The sequence below is a fragment of the Numida meleagris genome, chromosome Z (genome assembly GCF_002078875.1).
Source record: "Numida meleagris isolate 19003 breed g44 Domestic line chromosome Z, NumMel1.0, whole genome shotgun sequence".
NCBI classification, from domain to species: Eukaryota; Metazoa; Chordata; class Aves; order Galliformes; family Numididae; genus Numida; species Numida meleagris.
In genome coordinates, this window is record NC_034438.1 from 40503028 (window position 1) to 40527716 (window position 24689).

At 41.4% G+C, this 24689-nt stretch overlaps 2 protein-coding genes across 12 annotated transcripts in view; one reads left to right on the forward strand and one right to left on the reverse strand.

Moving 5' to 3' along the window:
* Nucleotides 465-9281, forward strand: IDNK (IDNK, gluconokinase). 10 transcript variants are annotated; one of them, XM_021380327.1, is made up of 5 exons: nucleotides 465-684; nucleotides 1503-1533; nucleotides 1739-1825; nucleotides 3654-3697; nucleotides 8301-9281. In XM_021380327.1, the coding sequence occupies exons 1-5, from the start codon at nucleotides 566-568 to the stop codon at nucleotides 8644-8646; spliced, it is 627 nt and encodes a 208-aa protein (XP_021236002.1). In that variant the 5' UTR covers nucleotides 465-565; the 3' UTR covers nucleotides 8647-9281. The 10 variants fall into 10 exon arrangements, with proteins under 10 accessions (XP_021236002.1, XP_021236008.1, XP_021236005.1 ...); XM_021380333.1 differs by lacking the exon at nucleotides 465-684 and adding an exon at nucleotides 711-804; XM_021380330.1 differs by lacking the exon at nucleotides 465-684 and adding an exon at nucleotides 730-804 and having other exon boundaries at nucleotides 1503-1607.
* UBQLN1 (ubiquilin 1) overlaps nucleotides 14748-24689 on the reverse strand; it is a 31996-nt gene continuing 22054 nt past the window's right edge. Inside the window, exons 6-11 of one of the 2 annotated variants that reach the window (XM_021379677.1) lie at nucleotides 23917-24160; nucleotides 23297-23439; nucleotides 22210-22293; nucleotides 17908-18023; nucleotides 17389-17557; nucleotides 14748-15928 (exon numbers count right to left, since the gene is read on the reverse strand). In XM_021379677.1, the coding sequence (XP_021235352.1) occupies nucleotides 15776-15928; nucleotides 17389-17557; nucleotides 17908-18023; nucleotides 22210-22293; nucleotides 23297-23439; nucleotides 23917-24160 (909 nt within the window). In that variant the 3' untranslated portion in view covers nucleotides 14748-15775. Of the gene's footprint in view, nucleotides 15932-17388; nucleotides 17558-17907; nucleotides 18024-22209; nucleotides 22294-23296; nucleotides 23440-23916; nucleotides 24161-24689 lie in introns of both variants that reach the window. The other variant, XM_021379676.1, reaches the window with a different exon arrangement.

Sequence of the window (24689 nt, forward strand, 5' to 3'; positions counted from 1 at the left end):
CGAGTGCCACTCCCCCAGCTCTCTCTCACCTAGGCCTCTCAAGAAGTGTCATTCCCTGCAACTCACACCTACTACAACACTTGCTAAAAAGCAAGAAGAAAAAACAAATTGCTCCACTTACCTGTTCTTCTCATCTGTATTCTCTATTCAGACTGCAACATTTTCCACAAAGATGCTGTCACCAGTTCTTTGCACACAGGGGAGATCTGTTACTCCCCACTGCTGCTGTACCGCATTCCCCATCGCAGCACCAGCAGCAAGACAGCAATCACTTCACCTAGGGTTTGATCACATCTGGGCACCCAGAGAGCTGCCCGCAGACATGGGGCAAAACGCCCGCGGCCTCCGCAGCCTGAGCTGACCACCCGGGCCAGCGGGGATCTGCCTCAAACCCTAGGTGAGGTAACGATAAAAAGCTGAAAATCAGCCAGAGAGGAAACCTGATGACTATTTTGCTATGGAGACTGCATTGGAAGAAGTGACATTGGAAGTCACAGCCCTACAGCGTGATTTCTCTTGGTGAAACTCGAACTAAACGTCCACACCCAACAGGTGCCAGCGCTCCATGCCGGCGCCCAGCCGCCAGGCGGCACCGCTCCCGCAGCAACGCGGCGCTCGGGCGGCACGGCGGGGCGGCAGCGCCAGCACGTGCTCTCGGGAGCCCTTTGAATACACGGGGCAGAGGTAACCGCGGCGCCGATCGATGGGCTAATTATGACGTAAGGGCAGAAGTCCGTGAGCAAAGGGGAAGCGGTATCCAACAAACAGCCGTGCACGCTCCGCGCTCCTGTCAGACATTGTTACGTAAGCGGGTCCCTTAACTGCCGCACGCTGCCTAGGGAGCAAGCTGTGAACGCAGAGCTAGGAACACCAAGCAGCAGCACCCGGCCCGCCCGCAGAGCCGCACGGCGCGGGAGGGCTGCGGCGGGACTCCCGCCTTACTACCGCACGGCCGCAGCGGGACGCGGGACGGCGCCCAGAGAGCCGCTCGGCCCCAGGAGGGAGCTCCGCCGGCAGACCTGCGGCAGAACGCCCGCGGCCCCCGCAGCCTGAGCTGACCGCCCGGGCCCGGCCGGGATCCGCCCGCCGCAGCCAGGGGCGGTGCGGGCCGAGAGGCGGTGGCGGCGGAGAGGAGGGCCGCGCGGAGCGGGCGGGGCTCGCCATGGTGCTGGTGGTGCTCATGGGCGTGAGCGGCTCGGGGAAGTAGGTACGGGGTGGTGGGGCGAGGGTGGCCGGTGCCCCCGCCCGGCCGTGGGGGCAGGGCCCAGCCGCGGCTCGGCGAGGCACGGCCCTCCCCTACAGCCGGCCCCAGCACACGCACCGAGGCACGGGTGGGGTAGGGAAGGGCTCTCTGGTTTGATTTTTCGAAGCGTGGGCTTGTAGTCACGCCCGCTTTTGTTTTACGGCTGAAAATAAAGATTTGTCTCCGTAGCACGGTGTAGTTCTGGGAGCCCTGTCTCTCGATGGCGCTGGAATAACGAGCTCCTTGTGCTTCTTTGCAGAACCACGGTTGGGTCGCGTTTGGCAGCAAAGGTACGGCTGTATTGCGTGCTCGTACCAGTGTTCGTCGCTACTTCTTAACTTCTCGCTCCGTCATAGCATTAATGGTGATTCATACTGAGGTGTAAGAGGCCTCTAGTTTTCAGGTGTCTTGATAAATTCTGGGATCCTTAATAGGATCTATCCGAATCTGATTTGGCTGAATGTTTTTTTTTTTTTTTGTTTTTTTTTTTCTTAGCTGGGATGGAAATTCTATGATGCCGATGACTATCATTCTCCAGAGAATAAAAAGAAGATGGCAGCAGGAATACCACTAAATGATGAGGTAATTTGTAGGAATTCCGAAAGAGTAGCCATCAAGACTACTTTATCTTTGCAGCCTCTGGCAAATCATGTTACAAAAAATTGTGTTTCATGTGTAAACATGGGTTGATTGTCTAGGTCTGTAGTATGTAAGAATCACAGCACTGCGGAGGTCAAAAGGGTCTTCTGGAGATCATCCAGTCCTACCCCCTGCTAAAGAAAGTGCCCTACAGTAGGTTGCACAGGAAAGTGTCCAGGTGGGTCTTGAATACCTCCAGAGAAGCAGACTCTACAACCTCTCTGGGCAGCCTTCTCCAGTGCTCTGTCACCCTCACAGTACAGAAGTTCTTTTTCATGTTCTGATGGAATTTCCTGTGCCTACTGCCCCTTGTCCTGTCACTGGGCACCACCAAAAAGAGCCTGGCCTCAACCACTTGACTATCCATTAGATATTTATAAGCACTGATAAGATCCTCCCTCAGTCTTCCCTTCTCCAGGCTGAATAGTCCCAAATCGCTCAGCTTTTCTTCATAAGGGAATAAGGGAGATGCTCCAGACTGCTCATCATCTTTGTAGCCCAGAACTGGACCTAGTAGTACAGATGTGGCCTCACCAGGGCAGAGTAGGGGGAGGAGGATCATGTCACTCTACCTGCTGGCCACACACTTCTTGATGGGTCCCAGAGAGCTATTCCTCTACATCCATGTACAGAACTGCAGGTTTAGATTAAGTGTTTCTGCCTTGAATTAAGTACGTGAAGACACACAGGGGTCTTTGTGTTTCTCTTTTGAAGTACATCACTTTCAACTACTGTAATGGTTATTCCATATATTTTGTTTTGTTTATGTGCTCACTCTTAAAATGGGTTTTGAGAACTTTTCTCAGAAAATCTCTAGCAACATAAGGCTGAACTGGGGAGTTTTCAATACTCTGAAAAAAATGTTCTTAATACTTATTAAAAACTTTCATCTGTCTGGAAGTTCATAAAAGCCATTATGTCATGTAAAGAAGAACTGCATAATTGAATGATCAGCATTATTGTTGTGTAGTGCCAAGCAATAGGGAAGTATCTCTTCTGCAACATCAGTGGTGCGGAATTATAAGGGCCTTCTTGAATGGCAGTGGAAAGTGGATCAGTAATGATAATAACAAAAAAATCGTTGCGTTTATCTGTCCATATTTTCATTTGTTGCCCTCATTCAGTAAGAGCTGCACAGAAAGGTGAAATGGGATCAGTTTACCGCTCAGCTGGTATGACAAAAGTTGCTGAGAGCTTAAGGTTTAAGATCAGATTATATTAAGAGGCCAATCAATCACTCACACTGCCTTTGCCAAACTACTGAGCAAAGGAGTTGCAAAATTGTGGCTATGAGTGCATGTTGTTGTGGTTGCTGCTGGCATAAAAATTATATTGTTAAGTTATTGCAGATAACTAAATTTAGATCTGTCTTGACACCTTGGAGTAGTTCCTGAAAGCCTCAACTTTGTAGAGAAGGGAAAAGAAATAACCATTCAAGCTATGTAAGCTGCTGTCTGAGAGCAGACTACATTTGAATTGTATTGTAGAAGCAAGAGAGAATTTATCTGTCCTTCAGAACATTTTACCTCCATAAGATACTTCTAGGAATATGTAATATGACAGGTAGTATCCCTGTAAAAATATCATATTGATAATACACCTTGCACTTCTTAGCATGCAAGCAGTGGTAGCAAATCTGTATTAGGAAGAATGACAATGAAAAAATGAACTGGCTATAAATATTAATGCTAATCAAATGCTCCAGATGTTAAAAGTGATTCTTTCAAACCAATTTCACATACAATTTCGAACTAATTTGTTTTGTTTCTAGGACAGAATTCCGTGGCTTTGTGCATTGCATGATATGCTAAGGAGGTAAGAGAACCTCAAGATTGAAGGAATTTGAGGTTAAAGACAGAATAATAAAAAAAAGGTTCCAAAACAGAAATGTATGCAGTAGTGTAAAAACTTTTGCAGCTAGTAAAGGCATTCCATTTTCAATAATCTAAGGTGACAGAATAATTCCTAGGGGTGTGATAATCCCTGAGAAATAGTTTTGGGAAAATTGTTGCCAATGATAGTTGTTCTTTCTCCTGTCTGTGCATCATTTCAGGGATCTGATTTGATAATAAACCTGACATTATCTACTAAAAGGGCATAACATAGAATACAATGACAATAATAAAAAAGAAATCTAAAATACTGTTGGTTTTAGTAAATTGCAGTCCAAAATGAATGAGTATTTGGTAATTACAATATTGATTCTCTTTTTAGAGATATTTGGATTCAGAGATTTTTCAGGTGATCAACTTTTTATTTAACTCTGGATTACAGTAATTATATATTTCCTAAAATCAAATAATCCTACCTCATCTGTTCAGAGACAAAGATAATTCCAAGCTTTCTTAAACTTGAAGGTGAGAATAGTAAAATTTGTAGCTTTAAACTCACCCTGCTTTAATTTAATATCTTATGCTGAACCCCTGAAGAGCTTGTTTTGTAAAGAGGAGTCAGGGGCATTGCGGCCGAATTGGTGTTCTCAGTCTTTCCACCAAAGACAAATGGTGTAAGAAGGAAGACACTGATATTGCATTCCTGCAATTGGTTGTGAATCTGGCAGTGATGTTTTGGTTTTGCTGATGATGGGATCCTGTTGGAGAATGAGCGTCTGGTTGGGAGGGGTGGGTCCAGCTCATTCAGTGAAGCAAAGCTGTCTGTGCCGGAAGGATAGCTAACCTGGAAAGGAGGGCTTTAAAGTAGGAATGATAAGGGAGAGATAGAGTTACCAGCATCTTTGTGATGGATAAGGCTGACAAACAGAGGGCCTGGAGTGATGTGAATAACAGAGAACAAAAAGCAAGCAAGGTGGGGCTTAGCTGATGTCACTTCAAGCGTTTGTGTGTAAGCAAGGAACTATCAACAGGGAATGATTCTAGAGGAAAAAAAGAAAAGGGAAAAGAAAACAACAGACCCTTTATGGGAAATGCTTGAGTGCCTCTGAAGGGTCTGCACACTAATGTGCGAACAAGGGGCATAAACAGGGGAAATTAGAGAACTGTGTGCAGTTGCAGGGCTATGATCTTGTTGGAATCATGCAGGCTTGTTCATATGGATTGGATGGCTAGAGTACTACTGCACTGGAGGGATACATGCTCTGGAGAAAGTCAAGGCTTGGAAGTCAAAGAGAAGGAGCTGCCTTTTATGTGAGAGAGTACCTGAAGTGCATGCAGCCTGGGGTTGGCTGAGGAGCCAGCTGAGAGCTGAGGATTAAAGAGCAAACCAATGTTTTGGCAGTGCTGAGGGTGCCTGCTACAGGAACACAGCAAGACATAAGCAATCCAAAATGCTCTTGGAGAGCATCAGTGACACTTTCTGACTCAAGCGACAGACAACCCAACAAGGAGAGATGCTTTGGTGGATCTCATACATACAAACAAGGAAGGGCATATTGGAGATGTGAAGCTCAAAGGCAGCCTTAGATGCAATGACCATGAGACGGTAGCATTCAGGTTCCTGAGAGGGTGAAGCAGGGAAAAAGCAAGGGCATAACCCTGTACTTGAGGAAAGCTTACTTCAAGGATCTGCTTGGAAGTGTCCCTTGGAATTGAGACACTGAGGAAAGAGGAGCCCAGGAAAACTTGCTGACATTCACAAATCACCTGTGCCAAGCTCAAGTGCAGTCCATCCCAGCAAGCACAAAGTCAGCCAGAAATTCTGGGGCCTGTGGATGAAGAGGCAGCTCCTGGCAAAACTGAAACATAATAAGGAAGCGTACAGAGGGAGAAAGCAGAGACAAGTAACCTGGGAAGAATATAGAAGCACCGTCTAAGGATGTGATGCAGAGATGCTGTTAGGAAAAATGAAACCTGTTTGGAGCTGAATTTGGTGAGGAAAGACCAAGGAAGGGTAATCAGAAGGGCTTCTATTAGTGCATAAGTAGTAAAAGAAAGACCAGGGAAAATGTGTCTGATGTCAGACTGGGGCAGAGATTGTAGTGACACAGGCTGTATCTCAGCCTCTCCCAATTTAGTCTTTACTAGGAAGAGTGATGTTAAGTCTAGAGTAAGGAAGATCTTTTCTTGGTAGAAGAGGATCAGGTTAGAGAATACTTGAGCAGAGTGGACTTAACAAGTCTACAGGCCCTGACAAGGTGCACCCATGAACACTAGGGAAGCTGGCAGATGCCATTTTGATGCTACTCTTAGTGATCTTTGAACAACTGTGGCAACTGGGAGAGGTGCTTGATGACTGGACAAACGTAAATGTTACTATTTTATGTTCAAGAAGAGAGCAAAGAGGAAGACCCAGGCTGGTTAACCTCGCCTTGATCTCTGGGAAGATGAAACAACTAATTCTGGAAACCATTTCCAGGCACATGAAAGAGAAGGAATCAGGAGTAGTCAGGGTGGATTCACAGAGGTGTTGTCATGCTTGACAAACATGATAATCTTCTATGATGGAATGACTGGCTTAGTAGATGAGGAGAAAGCAGTGGATAATGTCTACCTGAACCTAGGTGAGGTTTTTGACACCGTTTCACGTAGGATTTTCATAGAGAACCTAATGGAAGTGTGGGCTGGTGAGCTGGATTGAAAATTGTCTGAAAGGCCAGGCTTAGAAGTTGGTGATCAGTAACACGAAGTCTAGTTGGATGCCAGTAACTAGAAGTGTACTACATGGGTAGAGTCTGAATCTGATCCTTTTCAAAATCTTCACATGTGATCTGGGTTAGAGTGTACCCAGAGCAAGCTTGCAGTTGGTCCAACTGGGATGAGTGGCTGATGTGCCAGAGTGCCATGCTGCCATTCAGAAGAACCTACACAGGCATGAGAAATGGGCTGACAGTTCAACAAGGAGAAGTGTAGTCCTGCGCTTGGGAAGTAACAGTCCAGAGCACCAGGACATGCTGAGGGCTGCCCAGCTAGAAAGCAGCCTGGCAGGAAAGGCCCTGCAGATCGCAACGGACAAAATGCTGAGCATTAACAATGAGCTCTTGCTGCAAAGATGTCTAACAATATCCTGGGCTGCATTAGGAGGAGTTCTGCCAGCAGGTGGAATGAGGTGATCCTTCCCCTCAGTACTGGTGAGGCCACACCTGGAGTACTGTGTCCAGTTCTGGGCTTCCCAGTACAAAATAGAGCTACTGGAGAGAGCCCAGCAAAGAGCTGTGAAGATGAAGGGACAGGACTACACCCATAAAAGGAAAGGCTGAGAGAGTTGGGACCATGAAGCCTCGAGGCATGGGGGGGATCTCACCATATATCTGAAGTGGAAGCTGCAAAGAAGACAGAGCCAGACTCTTTCAAGTGGTTACCAGTGACAGATCAAGAAGCAGTGAGCATGAACTGAAGCCTGGGATGTTTTCCCTGAACATAAAGAGGAACTGTAAGGGTGACTGAGCTCTGGCAGCAAGCAGGCTGCCCACAGGTGGTGGACTCCCCATCCATGTTCTAAAGCTGTCTGAACGTGATGCCTGCTGTAGGCATCCCTGCTTGAACATGGGATTTTGGACCAGATGTCCTCCGGAGACCCCTTCCAATCTCAACCATTTTGTGAAGCTCCAAAGAGTTCTAGAATGCTTAAATACTGATCTTTGCACTCTGTTTCCTTGGCTCTATCTTTTTTCAGTTGTCACCAGTATCATATATCTTTTTAATTTTTCAATAACTTGAATTCAGAATGCATTTTCTGAGTTTCCTGTGGCAGAAGCCCGTTAAACTGTTGGCACTCAACCTCTGGGGCAATTTGCTGCCTATTCAGAAGCATCTAGGGTCTGAAACATAAAGAGAGGGGGAGATTTAGTCTGGCAAGGTGCCTGCCAAAAGCCATGGAGATTGGCACTGGACACAGCTTGTCATGATTCATTTCACGTGCTTGCACTTTTACTGCAAACAGAAAGGATGATTATTGCAGCCAACAACTGCCCTTTACTTACAGCCTGCTGCCAGTATGTTACGTTCCTTCTTGGATCACAGAATCAATTAGGGGCAGATAGAAGGGGAATCACTCTATGTAATATCAGCCACTTATTTCCCACGGTGTATGGGATTTTGCTTACATAGATCATCTCAGAAGTTATTCTTCCAAAATGTCATATTTAGCCAGCTTCCTCTGAATCTGATTTCCCCCTAATGCTCTCCTTGATCTAACTTTGCACAGTACCTTCCACATGCACAGCAAGTGATCATATTTTGTTTGAGCATGGGTTAATTTCCTGAGAAATTTATTTAGATTATTATGTTAGATCTACTGCTTTTTGTAACATGCCAGCCCAAGGCCGCTGCCTAACTCCAGAAACTTCCCCAAATCAACTCAACTTGTGCATAATTGCAGTGTTGCATAGCTGAAGCATAATTGTAAACATGTGGAAGCACATGGCTTTGGTTTACCTGCCAGTACTCCCAAAGCTGTCCTCTACAAGGATACAGGGGTTGTCTCTCATGACAATATGTTGTTTGTTTGTTCTCCTGTTTGATAGAGAAGAATCATCTGGACAAGATGCAGTTCTGGCCTGTTCGGCACTGAAGAAAATCTATAGACATTTATTAGTTAGTGGAGCATCTGCAATTGAAAACAACCAGTCAGAGAAAGCAGGAGAAACTGCAGCACTGAAGATCCTCTTTGTTCATCTGGATGGTCCTACAGACCTCATTGCTTGCCGCCTGGAGAAGAGGAGAGGACATTTCATGCCGGTGAAACTACTCCAGTCTCAGTTCGATGCTCTGGAGCCTCCTACAGCACCAGAAAACTTCATTACTGTCAGTCTAGAAAAATCTCTTCCTGAGATAGTGCTGGAGATTGAGAAAGCCATTTTTTCAGGGTGAGCCTTTTCCAAAGTAAGTTTATAAATTATACATGCAGAAATTCCCTTAGCAATATCAGGTTTATGAAGCGTCATTCTAATTATTTTTAAGTTAATCAAAGCAACTTTTTTTTCCAATATTTAAGTGAATTACAATGTTAAGAACTGGTTTGCTACTCTTGGTATTTTTGTCATGGCTCTGTAAAAGACATACAAGATGAAGTTTTAAAAAATTGTCAATAAATGTAAAATTTGTATTCGTATCTAAACACAGCCTGCTTTTGAAAATCCCATCGAGGGTCACACACAATAATTGAATTTCTTTTTCAGTTTTTACTGTCAAACATGGAGACAGGCACATCTAACAAGTGATGACGTAGTTAACAGCTTTGTTAAAAGATATATGTTTATTCTCCTACAAGTATAAAGGACAGGAATACACATAATGAAGTTCCACACCTGACACTGTCACTGTCTCACTGTTTTAGTTTCTGTGCCTCCCCAGAGCAGTGAGACTTCACATCCTCTTTAATAGTTTCACTGGACACCAAGCTGGAAGATACAAAGGGAAAGAGGTGACGGTGGTAGTGGTGAAGTAAGGCACAAAATACAACTGTATGAAAAGTTGTGAAAATAAATAAAATATCAGGGGCATCATACTGGCTCTTAAGTAGTGTCTTTCATGTATGAAGTGTATCTTTTGATAGAGTATATAATGAGAGAAATAATGAAATAGTACTGGATACAAGATGGAATTACTTTTTCTTCTTCCAAATATTCATTCACTTCCCTTTCTCTTTTCTGGCACACTTTACTCTCCCACCACAGGCTATGCCTACTCCAATACATTCTTATGGATAGGTTCTCATACAACTACTAACACTTACAAGCAAACAATTTCTAATATTTTCCTTTTTTTTCTTTTCAATGAGAATTTCCAAATACGGTTACCTAGCTCAGCGGAATTTAAGATTACAAGATGCAGGTGTTGTTTTGTTCTGTTTCAATTTTTAATATAACTCTTTGCATCTTACTACACAAAAGGTACCTTTTTAGCTTAACTTACTGAAAACTCTGCAGGTAATTTCTGTAGGAAAGATTCTGCGAGTCAGACTTAATTGCACTGTATTCATGTGATATTGCACATCAATTATCCTGTATGTCATTAAAATTTTTAGGAGGATTGATGAATTACAAAAACCGTGCTTCAGAGTACCTTTGGAGTTATTTTTACCTGAGTAACTAGTTGAAAAGTATTTGCCTTCTCATTTTGTGTTAGTATTCAGTGCTTTGTGGTATATCAATACAAATTCCTGCCCTTAGATCAGTGCTATAAATGATCACTGCAAGCTCTCAGTAGCAAAGTTACATGCAAGAGACACATCTAGGTGCTTCTTAACAGCCTGAGACCAAGTGACCCAGAATATAATTGTTTGGGCACTATGAAAAATCAAAGAAATGGCACCCTCTTGTGGTTTTCTGCTTTTAACAAAGCCTTCATATTTCCAATATGCCATCTATTACAGATTTATGTCCTCCCCCCCCCCATTTTTTTTTTCCAATGCAACAGATTATGTCCAGGACACAGGAGTGATGGGAAAGCAGTTGCATCCTGTCGCAGTCATGATTTAGACCCTCAAATTAAGAAAGAAACTGGGCACCGTTTTCAAGCATGAGTGCTTTAAAAGCTAGACTCAGTTTTCACACCATGCTTACAAGTTAGCTGGTACTAACAGCAAATTGTGCTCAACACTTACCAGGTCTCTCAGGTATAAGCACCTTGGTTTGGAAGTCTGCCTTCTCTAAACAAAGTATGCTCTTTCTTGCAGTTCATACTACTTCAAGTTTGGCTATTTCTATCTCCAATGAGAGGAGTGTTTCCATTCCTGAATCTTTAATATATTTGCCTTAAACTTAGAGGAAAACAAAATATTTCCACAGTTCAAATGAGACTGAAAGGGTAGGATGTTGAGAGAACATATTTAACACGCCAATTATGTTATTAAGGACAGTTGCAGTTTTCACTACTGTAGCTCAGTACTTCAGCCTGTTATGTCCTTAGCAATTCCCACCTATATCTTTCCATTAAAAGAATACACCTCTGTACCTCACTATTCTTGCCTCCGCATTAACTAGAAATTGTCAGCATCTAAAGCTAGTTGTATTTCATGGAGCTAACATTCCTGAGAACCTCACAGTTCCAAGAAAGGGCATCATGCAGTCAGCAGCTTAAAGCAGGAAGTTGTTAAAAATGCACCACCTCTTTTTTCGCAGAACGCTGATCTGAAGATATTGCCAGGTGCTCGCATTTCTCAGAATCTCAGATCAGGAGGGACTTTTCCCCACTTCATTCTATCCCAAAGAGAAACACATACAGACCAAAAAAAAAAGAAAAAAACAGTAGGATCTGCCCCACTCAACAGCAAAACTAAAAATGAGTAGGAACCAGGAAGACATTACTTTCAATAGGTGCTCTTTCTGCTTTCTTTTCATTTAGAAGTTTGTAAGGCACCTGGGAAACTTTTAATTAGTTGTATCTAATGGTTGATTTATTTTTCCCAACAGAGACAAGGTTGCTGTTCTTTGCTGGACCAAACTGTTGTCATTGAATCACAGAATTGTAGGGTTTGGAAGGGACCTCCAGAGATCATCGAGTCCAACCCCCCTGCAAAGCAGGCTCCCTACAGCAGGCTGCACAGGTGGGTGTCCAGACGGGTCTTGAATATCTCCAGAGAAGGAGACCCCACAACCCCCCTGGGCAGCCTGTTCCAGTGCTCTGTCACCCTCACTGTGAAGAAGTTCCTTCGCATATTGGTGCGGAACTTCCTATGCTTCAGTTTGTGGCTTTTTCCCCTTGTCCTGCCCCCACAGACAGCTGAGAAGAGTCTGGCCGTGTCCCTTTGACTCCCGCACCTTAGGTATTTATAGCATTAATCAGATCTGCTCTCAGTCTTCTTTTCTCAAGGCTGAACAGACCCAGGGCACCCAGCCTTTCCTCACATGGGAGATGCTCCAGGACCTTTGTCATCTTTGTGGCCCTCCACTGGACTCTTTCCAGGAGATCCCTGTCTTTTTTGTGCTGAGGAGCCCAGATCTGGACACAGTACTCCAGGTGAGGCCTCACCAGGGCAGAGTTGAAGGGGAGGATCACCGCCCTCAACCTGCTGGCCATGCTCCTTTTAATGCACCCCAGCATCCCGCTGGCCTTCTTGGCCACCATGGCACACTGCTGGCTCATGGCCAACCTGTCGTCCACAAAAGCTGTGATATCCTATTTCTTAAACCATTGTCACAGTGCTACATATCTGAACTTTACAGTGCTAAATGCACAGTGGTTTGCAGGAGTGATTGTTTTTTTCCCCAGTTACAGGGAAATCCTGCTGGGTTCCTGTAGGCATGTTCATGTGTGAGGTTGCAGGAATGCAGAAGCTGCTTGAAAAGAACACTGATCACTGGACTTACATTTCTCAGGGCTGCCTGTGGATCCCAGCTCTGCTATTTGAGGATACTGCTTAAGACATGGTTCTCAACCTATTAAGTAGTGTGTTATCCCCAGCTTGGCAGACAAGAAAGTATTACTTCTGTTTGCTTATATTTTGTGCATCGGGGCAGGGGGAGAAGACAACCAGTCACCTAAAATGCTAACCACACACAACAGCTCCCATAGTTTTAATGAGGCTGTGCACATGTGCAGGGAAAGATCCCAGAACAGTCTCTGTACATAAGCTTTATTTATCTACACAAACAATTCTGCATATATATATGTACACTTATTATTATAAATAAAATGAATTTAACAGTATACTATGGATGTTCTATTCAGGCTAATTGCAATTTAGCTCAGATTATTTGGATGGAAGCTTTCTGTCCATATTTTGAAATTCATTTAATAAAGGCAGCAAAAAGTGAGGAAGAAACATTGCTTTTCCTGCCTCAGCCGTGATAAGTTCTCTACAGTAGGCATACACAATACTTTCTTAAGAATATATGCTACGCATGTTACAGTTTGTAACATCCTGTGTACCTACTACAAATAAAAACTATGAGCATTTTGCAGTGTTATATTGAAGAAATAAAAGTGTTAGATTCCTACAGCAGGTCATCTCAAACTGCACAGGGAACTTTAAACTAAAGGAACAGATCTAGTTGCCTGCCAGCTCAATTCTGAAGTGAGATGGTTCTGTTACTGTGTAGGCACTAATCCAAAGGAACTAGAAAACATCCTTTACAAACTACCCATCTTGCTGTCACATTCCCAGGAATACTCTACCGCTGTTGTTTGATTTCAATGTTTTGAAAAGATTTTAAGCTTTTTAAATGGCACAAGGTAGTTAACATTTTCATGACTTCCGGCCTTTTCTTCTTTTCATGAGTTACCATCACCATCCCTAGCAGCAGCGTGATGACCAGGCACAGCCGTTCATGGTAGGTAGTCCCATCAGATCTCGTTGGTTGTGTGGTGAAAAGGAGAAAAGCAGATACACATATCCTTTTGTCCCAGTCCAAAAGGCCATCAGCAGACTTCAAGATTTTTAAGTGCTGAGTTAGCTATATGATTGCTTCTGGAAGGTGAGGGAGATATTTCTGAAGAGAATTTTAAGGCAGGACAGGAAGGTGGACAACACATACTGGTGCAGGGGAAGTGAACAGGAACACTGTAACACTATTATACCACCAAGTGTGCTCTTTTGCCTTTGAAGAGGTAATAAAATCTGACTGCTCTTCTAAACCTTGTTTCACCTATTGCTATTTTGTTTTCTGACAAAAACAGAATTCTCTCTATGCACATGGTCACTGTTATACCACTACTTACAACAAAGTTACTGTTGTTACTACTTGGTAATAGATAAACATTGGCTGTACCTCAGGGAGTAAACTTCATTCCAGGAATCACTATATAATTTAGGTCAAACTTCACCTTTTCTTCAGTTCCAACAGAACTTGACTACAGGGTGCACCTCAAGTACTTACTGTGGTGATGGATGCTGTCTCAAGAAAACATTCATACAATTTAGGTTCATTGGTTGAAAAAAGCAAGCATTCCCTTCCCCACCTCACTCTTTCATTTGACAGTAGACTTTCTGGCTGTTACAGACTGTATTCTTAAAAGCATCCATCGTCTGACTGATCAGGGTCCCTGTTTTTTAAGGCAAGGTGAAGTAAAATTAAAGATCCTAACAAAAAGTTATCGCAAAAATCACTGTTAAAAGGTAGTGATTATTCTACAGAAACTACTTGCAATGACTTTCCCATAACAGCCTTCTAGTCAAATGCAATGGAAGCTATCCACTGAGGCAGATGTCACTGTAAAGCTCAGATCCCACATGGGTTTATTACCACTGGTTAGGAAATAGAAGTTTTATTCCCAAAATGTAAGTATTTGAAAAGGTTTTGGTCATATAAAGCTCATCTTACCAGGATATTCAATATTAATTGATTTATTTATTTACTACTTTGTGCTATTGGATTTATGAGAGTTTGATCTAAAAGCAAAGGCTGGCCAACCAGTAGATTTTCTTGAACTTTTCTCAGTATCATGCATCAACAGTATTTTGTCTATCTACTTCCTGGAAAAAGAGAAGACAAGGTCACTGGACAACGAACTCTTCTGTGAGTAGAACAGTGCAGTTTCTGCCTACAAAACTGCTTTGACTAAACTTTTAATGTAGGTAGAAGTGAGCTCAGCTTTTAAATTTACTTCCCATTGTAGTTTTGTTTCATTAAACTGATTAGCAACTTTGAATTCAAGCTGGTTAATTTTAAGCCATTTGCAAGCAATGTTTTTTTAAACAAACTGAAGTTACACTTACCATCAAAAGATTTTTCATACCAACATTCATAGGAATTCATTGACAAAGCCCACAACTCCACCAATGCAAGCAAGTGCTATTCAGTAACACACAGCAATTGCATTTTATTCCATTACCCCCACTTTAGATAAAGTAGTGGTCTTCAATATCAGATGCATTAGACTCTTCCCTTCAGCGCATACTCAAAGAGTTCTTTACAAGTCTTAGCCCCAAACCGGTAAATATTCCCAGAGCTTACACTCAGAGGCCAGCTGTTAAGCTGGCCAATCATCTTAAATTCCAAATCATCAGCTGCAAACACACTGAGCCAGGATGCAGAAAGATTTTTGAATTTATTTATTATCTGTGCACAGTAGAGGTTACTACAAGTAAAACCTCAGAAGATATAGTCTTTTTTACACGGAGCTTGAAAGTAATTAGAGTATCACATGACAACAATGTGTGAGACTGATGTTTCCAATTACAAAATCAATACATGTTAGAATCTTGATGAAACAAACCAAAAAGCCTTAGAAGCTGTTTCTGAGCACAAGGCAGTACCTCTTTAATTTGCACAACAATTAAAGTAATTTACAATTAATCTTTGTGAATACTGAGACAATTTTACAATGCAAGTTTCTGTCATTAGATTTAGAGAGACAACCAGAACAGTAATTGTAGTATTTTAAATTAACTTGCTTAAGCTTTTTTGCTGAGATGGTTACCAAAGAGGCTGGAAGATTCTACACTGAAAACACGGCATATAACTTTTTTTTTCCTGGCTTTTTTGGTTACTTATAATTTTATTCTATTGCAGTGTGTAAATTTCTAGAAATGAGCTGTCTCCATTGTATATACGGTGTTTATACAAATTAAAGCAAAAATGGTAGATTACTCAAGTGGTATAAATCTTACAGTGTTCTGCTAGCAAAAAAAAGAAATACATGCTGAAATCACAATAAGCAGTATTGGTACCCACAAATTATAGCTTCAATCAATTTTTTTCCTTTTTAATTTGTAGTCTACATTAAATTACTACTGAAGGCTAATGTTTAAGCAGGAAATAAACTGGACAGTTGCAAGTGATACAAAACCCGTTCACGCAACTGTGAAAGCTGATATAGTTTCAAAAAATCACAAATAATGCAAAACAGAAGATGTGTGATGCATGCAACAACTGAGAGAAAATTCACTGATCCCCATTGTTTGCAGAAAACTACTGCACTCCACCTTAAAATGTAGATTGATTTTAGTTATAACAAGACAATCCCAAGAGTCAGAATGAAATAAAAGCAAGTATTTTAAAGATTTAAGAGCTGTTATCAAAAATAAATTACGTTTTTTCAAGTTAAAGAAACACTGCTATGAAGGCTGAGAGCCAAGGAGCCTTTCAATAGCTGCATTGATGTCTCCACCCGTTGCTATTAGCGCTTGCAGGTTTGCTTCGCGGTTCAGAAAGCCCATTGCACTCAGCTGCTCCAGTTGTTGCTGAAATCTAACTTCTGGATTTTGGAACTGCTAAGAACAAAATTTCAAGCTGTAAAACCACAGTACACATTTGGCACAGTACTAGATTTAAACATAGTGGCTTCTGCACCACTCCTTATCGTTACAAAATTCTGCCTACGTCTTTTTCAGGCTTCTAAATGCAGACTATGACAAACTCAATTTGCAAACAAATTACTGTTTGAACAGCTTCATGTTTTAAGAATATCTACACTTACTTATATAGCATTCTTAAACTACAGGAAAAGAAAAAAATAAAATTTGGTACACTTATGCTGTAAGAATAACTTCTTAATATAGCTGCAGATAATACGCATATCTATATTTGGTCCCTTTCTCCCTCCATATTATATACTGAATATTTTACTACAGATATGCGTACATAATTACATATGCATAAAATACATATAGATAATTTTGAAAAATGAAATGGCTCAGCATAGTAATGTCAGGCAGCAGAATTTCAATGATGTGACTGCTGGCAATGGTAAATGTCTCAGGCTTTCTTTTCTTGGTATATAAGTCGGCTTGCTTTTAATCTTCCTAGTATTTGTTGATTAAGTTGGCAGAATTCTAACTGTTGGAAAGCTTCAGCCTAAAGCAAACTCAAAGTGGTGCTCTGTGGGTTGATCCTGCTCATTTATAAACTCATGGCAAAATTCTCCAATTCAAAAGCATTTTTGAATGAGAACGATTATATGGAAATAATGTGCTGGAGTAATACTAAGAAGTCACTTTAAATCAGTGAGATTTTAGATGTTAACACAAAACCTGTGCACCTACTGCTAATTGTGCTTTTGCTCTTATTCAACTGTTTCATCCATCAAGAAACTATTATCAGTAAAAGCTCCAAACAGATGGTTCCAAGAGAACAGAAAGTAAACGCAATCCAAAACTGAACAAGTCTCCCTTACCACCACTTGCTTCCCCCTACGCACAACTAAGCAGAGTAGTGAATCGGTAGCCTAAGACTCCACAGCGTAACAAAATGTACTGCCGTTTGGACCTGCAGAATGTCCATGAAGCATACAACAAATTCAGAACCCAAATAACTGGACTGCGGCTATTCCAAAGCACTGGACAGAGGCTGTCACAGCTACAGAGCAACAGACAGCAATGCTGACAAACATCTCTGCTTTTTGTCTGCATTTTTAAGTTCTTGCCTGAGCCCACATTTCACCTGTCAGCAAACCTCATCACCACAATTTGCTTCTTCCCAGGCATTTCAGAAATTCAAGGGTATGAAGATGAGTACATTAAAAGGATTAACTGTTCAGAGGACACTGTTACACAAATTTAATGTTTTTTAGCATTTACTTGCACAGCTGCAACACCATTTTTAAACCTTGCTTTTTTTTTTTTTTTTTTTTACCAGAAGTAGTCTGAGCTCTCTCCTCAAGTCTCAGATTTGTTTTAGTTCATTTTAAGAACAATTTAAAAAATATATAGATTGCAGTAATGTACTTTACCTGAGCATTTGCACCAGCAAGTGCCTGCAACATCTGCTGGACAAACTGCTGGTGACTGGGTTCAGCAGCTCCAGATGCTGGACTTGTATTGTCACTGGGAACAGAACTAGGTACACTGGACCCTGTAGGAGCTCCAGTGCTTCCCAATCCACCTAAACCCGGATTAAATCTGCAGAAGTGACAGAAATAGAAATAAATCACCTGAATAATACACCCTTGTTTAATTGTAATGTTTATTCTCATCCTATATTTAATTAGTGTGTAAAAATTCTGTCAAGTACAGAGTAGGTGACGTACTAAGTAACATACTAGGTAACTAAGACAAAGACAATCATCTGTTCAAAAATGCACTGTGTCACGAAACATTCCAAAATAAGCTCAGTGAAACTTAAAAAAAAAAAAAAAAGGCAGAATGAAGAGTTTTTACACATGATAAAAATCTCTACCTACAAAAAGAAGCACAAGAGAACAAAGCACAAGAGAAAAGTTATTTTCTAAAACTGTGACACCAAGTCTTACCCTGGTATAAGTCCCGGTGCTTCTGTTGCCAGTGTCTGCAAGCCCTGCTGGATCTGTAGCAAAGCCTGCATTGCTCTAGGGTTTGACATAGCTGATAATGTGTCAGGATTCTGCATCTAAGAAAATGAGAGAGACTTGTGACTGAATCATATACAAGTGTTCAGTGTTAATTTTTAACCACATGATGTTTTACAGAATCTGATATGCTTTCAGAACTTGTTTTCTTTTTATTTTAAATTTCAATTTTTTAATGAAAGTCTTCAGAGTTTGGGGTTTTCCTTGAGAAAACTTTCACAGGAGATGATCAGTGAACTTCCTCTGATGTGGACAAAGCTCTTCAAATAAGGACTATAAAAAAAATATTTTTCAATACCGCTTCTAGAGGCTTTTACATTTCAAAGACATAGAAGTGTACTAGTCCATCATCATCATTCTAGAATTAGTCTCCTAAGTCACACTACTGGTAAGCAACAACACTGAATATCTATTAGTCAAGTTTCATTCTATCTAGTAAAAAAGTTACAAAATACTTATTTTTCCTAGCTAAATTCAGACTACTGAATTATGATCATGACAGTTGGTACATGTGTTCATATCTGTAATTCCCTTGCAGTCTACAGAAATGTAAACAAATATTCTACAAAACATACTAGAGCAAGCAAATTCATAGTACTGAAGGACCTTTACCGGTGACTTCAACTAAGAAATGTTTTCTCATATCCACAGACAATTTAGAAAGCAAACCCTTTTGATTTCTGAAGTTAAACGTCCTGAAATCAGACCATTTCAGATACAAAACCAAAACTAACAGCTTATGCTCACCTTGGCTTACAGATGCCATTCACAAGTGAAAAGCTATCTGTTTCAGTTACAAGTGAGACAGTCTTAGTAGCAAGACCTAATTCAAACAGCAGACAGGCTGATAAATCTGAACAGCCTTCACGTGGCAACAAGACCAAATTCCTTCTGTTGCAAAAACATTTCATTCACAAAGAACTGCACATTCTAAGGTCAATCTTCCCCTGGTCCAGAGCAGAACTGCAGGAACAGGGCATTAAGAATTACAGTCTGGAATATGAGTGTGCAACAAGACTTAAGCACAGCTGTTAACATTCTCCCTTCATCTCTTGGATTTTTATTTTCCTGATAGTTAAAAGTCAGAGAATAACTAAATACATAGCTGGTAAAGTCTACCGAAATCTTGCAGATCACCTTGAAGGAGATCATAGGACACGTGCGAGACAACCAGAGGATCAGGCCCAGCCAGCATGGGTTTGAGAAGGGCAGGTCCTTCTTGACCAACCTGATCTACTTTTATGATTGAGTGATCCGCCTGGTGGATGGGTGGTGGATGTGGTCTACCTAGACTTCAGCAAAGCCTTTGACACTGTCTCCCACAGTATTCTCCTGGAGAAGCTGGCAGCCTGTGGCTTGGACAGGTACACCCTTTGCTGGGTAAAGAACTGGCTGGAGGGCTAGGACCAGAGAGTGGTGGTGAATGGAGTTAAATCCAGCTGAGACTGGTCACGAGTGGTGTTCCCCAGGGGTCGGTGCTGGGGCCTGTCCTCTTCAATATCTTTATTGATGACCTGGATGAGGGCATTGGGTGCACCCTCAGTAAGTTTGCAGACAACACCAACTTGGCAGGAGGTGTCGATCTGCCTGGGGGTAGCAGGGCCCTACAGAGCAACCTACGCAGGCTGGATCACTGGTCTGAGGCCAGTGGGATGAGGTTCAACAAGACTAAGCACCGAGTTCTGCACTTTAGCCACAACAACCCCAGGCAAAGCTACAGGCTTGGGGCAGAGTGTCTGGAAGACCGTAGAGGAAACAGACCAGGGGGTATTGGTTGACACTTGGCTGAACATGAGCCAGCAGCGTGTGCAGGTGGCCAAGAAGGCCAATGGCATCCTGGCTTGTATCAGAAATAGTGTTGCCAGCAGGAGCAGGGAAGTCATTGTCCCTCTGTACTCAGCCCTGGTGAGGCCACATCTCAAGTACTGTGTTCAGTTTTAGGCTCCTCACTACAAGAAAGACATTGAGGCCCTGGAGCATGTTCAGAGGGCAGCAAAGATGGTGAGGGGTCTGGAGCACAAGACTTACGAGGAGCGGCTGAGGGAGCTGGGATTGTTCAGCCTGGAGAAGAGAAGGCTCAGGGGAGACCTTATCGCTCTCTATAACTACCTGAAGGGAGGTTGTGCTGAGGTGGGGATCAGCCCCTTCTCCCAGGTAACTACAGAAAGGACTAGAGGGAATCATCGAATCATAGAATCACAAAGGTTGGAAAAGACCTACAAGATCATCCAGTCCAACCATCCACCTACCACCAATAACCCCACTAAACTACGTCTCTCAACACAACATCTTTAACACCTCCAGGGACGGTGACTCAACCACCCCCCTGGGCAGCCCATTCCAGCGCCTGACCACTCTTTCAGAAAAGTAGTATTTCCTAATGTCCAGCCTAAATCTCCCCTGGCGCAACTTGAGGCCATTCCCCCTCCTCCTGCCACTAGTTACAAGAGAGAAGAGGCCGACCCCCAGCTCTCTACAACCTCCCTTCAGGTAGTTATAGAGAGCGATGAGGTCACCTCTGACCTGAATTGAATGGTCTCAAGTTGCGCCAGGGAAGGTTCAGGTTGGACATTAGGAAATACTTCTCCCAGAGAGTGGTCAGACACTGGAACGGGCTGCCCAGGGAGGTGGTGGAGTCAACAAGCAGATGTTCGAGAAACACTTAGATGTTGTACTGGGGGACATGATTTGTGGGAAATAGTGGTGATATGTGGATGGTTGGAGTGGATGATCTTAGAGGTCTTTTCCAGCCTTGGCGATTCTATGATCTTCAGAAGAAAGCATTTTGGGCTCCTCAAAGTAAGCTGCTGCAATTATTCTGTTTAAGAAAACGATCTTTAAATCATGGCTTACTGCACGATATTCAGAGTGGTTTTACAGAAAAGAGTGGCCCAACAATTTCTAGAATACTGATGTGAGCTGGACCTTATCTTTACTAACATTACTAGTTCCAGTTATTGAGTACCAGCAAATCTTGTTAAGACTCATAAAAGCTGCAGACGGAGTAGCTCATTGATGAATTTTCCTACTTCTGCTGCATAACTGCCTTTTATTGCAAAAGATGCCATCCACTACACAGAGAAACATTTATGGTTTGTCCTCCAATCCAACCATATAAAGCCAAAAGGTAAGTGAGCCAGTACGAACTGCATTATTATCAACATTCTGAGGATAACTCAAGTGCTTTTCCACTTTACTTCATGTCCTAATGCTGTAAATCATCTGACCCAATAGAGTGAAGACAGAAGCAGCTGTGTCTGCACCATAAATACCAGGGTGATTACCAACATGAGGAAATAATCAAAGGAAAAAGATCATGGAAATGATTCCTGCTGTGTCTTCACTAATCAGCATTTATTCACAGATTTCAAAATATAAGTGTGGTATTAGTTCATCAAGCAGAGTCATTACAAAGAAGTGGCATTACAAAACACTACAGGCACTCACACAGTTAAAACAATTTAAGTCATTTATTCTGAAAAATTAACTTGTTGCTGTAATTCCTGTGTGTGTTATTTTACATGTAACATTGCTTGCCTGCAGTAAGAGCAACGCACATTTACGCAAATTTCTAAGGACTGTCTAATGATGGAAGTTATGCAACTGGATTATGTATTTAATTCCCAAAAATGTTGTTTACTCCTATTCAAAGAACACAGTACCACTATTCACTGTGACAGTTAAGATTATGCAGACACCCAAGCTACAATGATGTTTAGAGGGAAGATAAGGCAATCTTCACAGGCTTTTGCTTCTTCAGAACCCACTCTACTCCGAATTAGCTGATTTGGGTCTTTCTAGGCACACTGCAAAATGCCTTTACTCAAATATTTAACGTGAGGTGGAACTGGTAGGAAAAACACAGTGAAAGATTACTTTGTTCGTGAAAAGAAGTACTAATATTTTTATTTACAAAACAAATCACAGAGCAAATGAGTGTTCCCTGGCTACAGTGCAGTATGAATCATTCTTTCTAAGCAAAGGAGCAAGAGCAACAGTTGTGCCAATCATAAGCAAAAACATCCACCAAAAGGTTTAACTTTTTGAAAGGATGGAGACACTAAGCAAGAATTTATTTATCACGGAACAAAATGACTTGGTGTCTAAAGCTAATGAGAATGTATGTAACATAGTCTAGCTTTTAACCAAACCAAGAAATGACACCAGCTTACTGGAAAAAGAAAAAAAGTTCACTGACATTTATTAATAGCTAGTATCTCATCTTACTTGCTGTAGGAAAGTAGGAAGCTGTTGTCTCATTTGCTCCTGAAGTTGCGGATTGCCAGCAAACAGAGGATTATTCAACATCATCTATGGACAAAAATACTTGAATTCAAAGATCAAGCAGTAAAAACCCCAGCAGGTTTTAAGGTGGCTACTTAAAAAACATGAATCATAGAGAATACGATAAAGAATACAATAATCATCTAGGAAAAAAACTAAAACTATCAAACACAACTATCTCCTTCAACCAAAACTTGTTATGAACCACCAGCATAAAGACATCGTAGAGATTTTTTCTGTTGTTATCTTAAGTGGAAAAAATTGCCAGATCCTTGCCCAGACAATCTCATTTATATTATAAGATGATCCACTTTTGCTCAGCCTGTGCTACATATCCAAATGATAGTCTCTCTGTAAACATCATCTGCAGAAAACCAGATCCAAGCCAGCGTTCGATACAGAAAATAAAACACTTTATCTTGGTTCAGTATTTGACTTTGGCTATTATTACTCTAACTAAAATCTGAAAACAGTTCTACAATATTACTCACAGTACAGCAGTATCTGTAATTCTATAGCAAAGCATCACAGGTAAGCAATTAAAACCAGAATAACACCTATAATATAAACATCTATAAATAACCAGAATAAAACCAGAATAGCACCAACTCTACCCTTTCACTTCTCTCATATCAGACTACTGTGGTTATTTATTTACAAGCAAGCAGATCTACCTTAATGTACAAGCATTCTTTTTCCTCTATCTGACTCTTGTACTAGGTCACAAGTTTAGGGCTGTACAGAACATACACAAACTTACAAGTTATTTCAGAAGAATGCCTGGCAGATGTCCAACCATAAATGGAAGAAACTCACTGCAGTATATTGTTAAAGGTAACCGGGTAATAATTTATGTGAGTTAGGCATTAACGTACTTGAAAAACTGGGCCATTTGCTGCAGACAATTGTTGAATTGTTGCTCAATTACCATCCCTCTGTAGTGAAAATTAAACTATCATATATACAAATTAAAAAAAAAAAAATCAGTGCACATAGTACATCAGTATATTGCTATACCAGATGTATTTACCTGTACAGCAAGATCGGGATTCTGGCTTAACGATTGCATCATGCTTCTCATATAGGGTGCTGACAACATATTCTGCATAAGTTGTGGGTTTTCAGTTATCTGTTGCAACAAGCTCTGCATTCCTGGTGTGTTGAACATACCGGCTTAAAAACAAAAAAAAAGTAAAAGGTCACTTTATTAAACATCCTATCAAATGAATTAGACTGCCTAGAACAGGGATATAACCAACTTTTTTTCTACAGGTTTTAGTCCCTGAAATGCACTTTAATGTGGTTTTGCACACACAGATGTATCTGCCTCCTAAAAAGTTAAGAAAAACGCTGCATCCAAGAAGTAGGCCCACTAGGCATCTAAGTCATTAACTGTTTTCATGTTTGCCCACAAACAGGAAAAATACTATCACTCATCCAGGGATTCCTTACCATTGTCTTAAGGCAATATTCACACATCATCATTCTTAGTTTACTTTTCACGTTTTTATACAGAGGATTTTGACACCCATCAAGGGCTGCACTAAAGGCATAAAAGTCCTGAATCAAAATTTCTCTTTCTAATAAAAGGATCATTTCAGCAAATTTCCCAGTACGTACAAATACATACAACTGCAATAACAAACACACCTCCTAGTCCAGGTCCCAAATTTGGTATGGTTGAGGTCTGTCCCGTACTGCCAGAGGTGTTATTTCCAGCATTACTACTGTCAACGTTCTCACCACTTGTGCTGGTACTTGTCGTGGAACTCTGAGAATTGGACTGAGGAGCCCAAGGATTTGGTAAAGGATCTCTATTTTCTGTACGAGATGGCTGACTGTCCCCTCCTGATGATGCATTGCTTACTAAAGAAGCAAATGGGTTACCTCCAAACTATAGAGGAAGGAAAAGCAAACATGTATCATCCACTAAAGCAAACTCCTTTTAAGTTTGCTATAAATGGCAAGTTACCTTTCCAAAATTATCATGAAGATAAATGTTGATGGCTCTTGATCAGTTATACTCACCATTCTAAAGTAACTTAGAGTAAACATGGAGAAAGAAAATCTAGTCTCCCCAAATAAAATCTCACTTCTTTTTTAAAGTAGCACTCCTTCTACACTAGTATTTTCATCATAAGACTGTATATCCTGTAGCGGTTTACAACTATTAAGTCTTTTCCCATTTTAACTTACAGATTACTAAACACATCCTTATTAACTTTCCTGGACCTCATAACTTTACAAGTCAAAGAAGTAAAGGAATTTAGATTTATGTAGTAACTTATTTAATATAGAAATTTATCAACTTCAAAATAGCTTCTCAGACCCACAAAACAATATCTGTTCTTCTTCAAGCTTAAAGAAGCACAGAATATGTAAAAAAAAAAAAAATCTTCCCTTTCTCTCTCTCAAGAGAGAGA